General features: G+C 40.0%; 1 protein-coding gene across 1 annotated transcript in view; it reads right to left on the bottom strand.

The window, feature by feature from the left end:
- Window positions 1-522: 522 nt before the first annotated feature.
- NAF1 (nuclear assembly factor 1 ribonucleoprotein) overlaps window positions 523-2240 on the bottom strand; it is a 51601-nt gene continuing 49883 nt past the window's right edge. Inside the window, exon 8 of the mRNA XM_015568698.1 lies at window positions 523-1415. Coding sequence (XP_015424184.1) covers window positions 949-1415 — 467 coding nt within the window. The 3' untranslated portion in view covers window positions 523-948. The remainder of the gene's footprint in view (window positions 1416-2240) is intronic.

Below are 2240 nucleotides of genomic sequence, written 5' to 3' on the forward strand. Positions count from 1 at the left end.
GGAAGAGATAGAAACATCAATGATGTGAGAGTATCATTGAGTGGCTGTCTCCTGCATGCCCCCCACTGGGGATTGAGCCTGCAACCCAAGCATGCGCCCTTGCCCAGAATCGAACCCGGGACCCTTCAGTCTGCAGGCCAACACCCTATCCACTGAGCCAAACCAGCTAGGGCTCATTAAATATTTATTAAGCACCTAAGCTGTGCCAGGCATGTGAGAATCTGGGAAATGGATATGGAAGATATAATCTCTTAGTATGGGGTCAAATGCCTTTTAGTGTGAATAATAACATACTATATTGCCAATAATCTTTGTGTTCCTTTAAATGGTTAAATAGTAAAGTCTACTGAATAGTGCCCAAATAATGGAAATCTGCACAGATAATAAAAAGCTATAATTATAGTCACAGCTTCACCAACATACAAGGCTTTCCTTCTCTGTGCCCTTCACTTCTTTGGTTTCATCAGAACATTCAAATTTACTGGTAATTTGCACTTGCAATCAAAATCAACTTCCAAAGTCTAAATTTATAAAAATAGTTTATTTTAAAGACTCTCAATAAGACTTCAACATCATATTTTCAGATAGACCAACAAGAAAATCAGTATGTCCAGTATGTTTTCATCCATGATAAAAGTTGCTTCAGAATCTATTCTTAAACCTATATATATTGTTTATTAAACATGGATTAAGTTTTAATTAAATATTACATAATTGTAATTTCCCCTACAAATCTAAATTGAAATTTTCATATGGATACAATTTCACAAAGGTTATAAATATATATCAACTTATAACTAAAGTAAACATTCAGTTTTTCACAATGTATTAAAAATCTAGAGCCATAATCTCTCTCTTAAAAAAAAATTCTTCCTATATAAAAGAAAAAGCTTTCCCATATAAAATAAAAAAAAATTTATACATTTCTCTGGTAATGCACATATTTACCTAATAGTAAGATCCAAAATGAGAAGAATTACTATCTCCAGCAGAGGAGGAGGGAGGCAGGGGTGGAGGGGGAGGAGGTGGGGGTATGGAGTATGGTATGGGATATAATGGATGAGGTGGCATGTTAGGTGCAGGCCAACCCATGTTTACAAATGCAGGTGGTGGAGGTGGAGGTGGTGGTGGTAGTGGAGGAGGGAGTGAAAAATTATGCATGTCAAACCCTGGAGGAGGAAAGGGATACTGTGGCATAAGATTATCTTGTCTCTGAGGTGGGAATCCTGAAGTCTCCTGAGGTACCATATGCTCCGAGTTATAAAACTGTGGAGGTGGGGGCCTGCCATGGCAAGGTCGAGCATATCTACCCCGGGAAAATCCTGGTGTGAATTCTCTGTTTCGATATCCCTGTGAATGCTCTGAAGAAGAGCTATGAGCATTCCAATTTTGATGTACTTCTGCAAAATCTTCACCTTTGAGCAGGGTAAAAAAAAAAACACATAAAAACAAAATTAATTTAATACATAAAAAAATACTGTTTAAAATTTCAATAAAGTCTTTTCTTTAACTTCCGATATATCTTACGGCAGTTAAAAATTCATAAGGCTTAAAATGATCAATTTTAAAGCATCCACAAAGCCAGAGAATCAGAAAAGGGAAAACTAGCAAGGTAATAAAATTTTAGACAATGACCACTGGACTCCAGCTAAACAGCAGAGAGAACACTAGATATCTCATCACCCACACTCTCAGAAGCTGAGTGGGGAGCCTAGACTTCCTCCCTTAATAGGATTAATGACATGCCTTGGCCTCCTACCAGGTCATGTCAGAGCAGGTTGAACAAGAAACCAGTTACAGGCCTCCTGCAGTGACCCGGGAGATCACTTGGGGAACCTGGACCTCTGCCTCCACTACCACAACACATACCTCCTCCACCTCCTGCACTGGGTGGTGTCAGAGAAGCCCTAGGGGAGAGGCAGGGCTTTGAGCACCACCCAGAGGTAGCGAGGCCATCCCCCACTGTTGTCAGGGGAGCAGTAATGAGGTAACCCTACCCAAGAGGGGGCCCACCCTTGCCCATCAGTAAAACGCACCTCCTGGCCTCAGGTGTCAACAGAGACTGAGAAGAAAACCTAGACTTGTATCCCTATCTGGTAGGAAGAGTAATAATATGACACCCTCCCTTCCTTTCCCTGCCAGGAGTTTTAAAACCAAGACTGCTAAAACAGAAGTAACATATAGAGTCTTGTAACATAATACCCAAAATGTCCATGTTTTAATTAAAAATATCTCATCAT

This window comes from Myotis davidii, unplaced genomic scaffold, assembly GCF_000327345.1.
Source record: "Myotis davidii unplaced genomic scaffold, ASM32734v1 scaffold225, whole genome shotgun sequence".
In the NCBI taxonomy this organism is placed as follows: Eukaryota; Metazoa; Chordata; class Mammalia; order Chiroptera; family Vespertilionidae; genus Myotis; species Myotis davidii.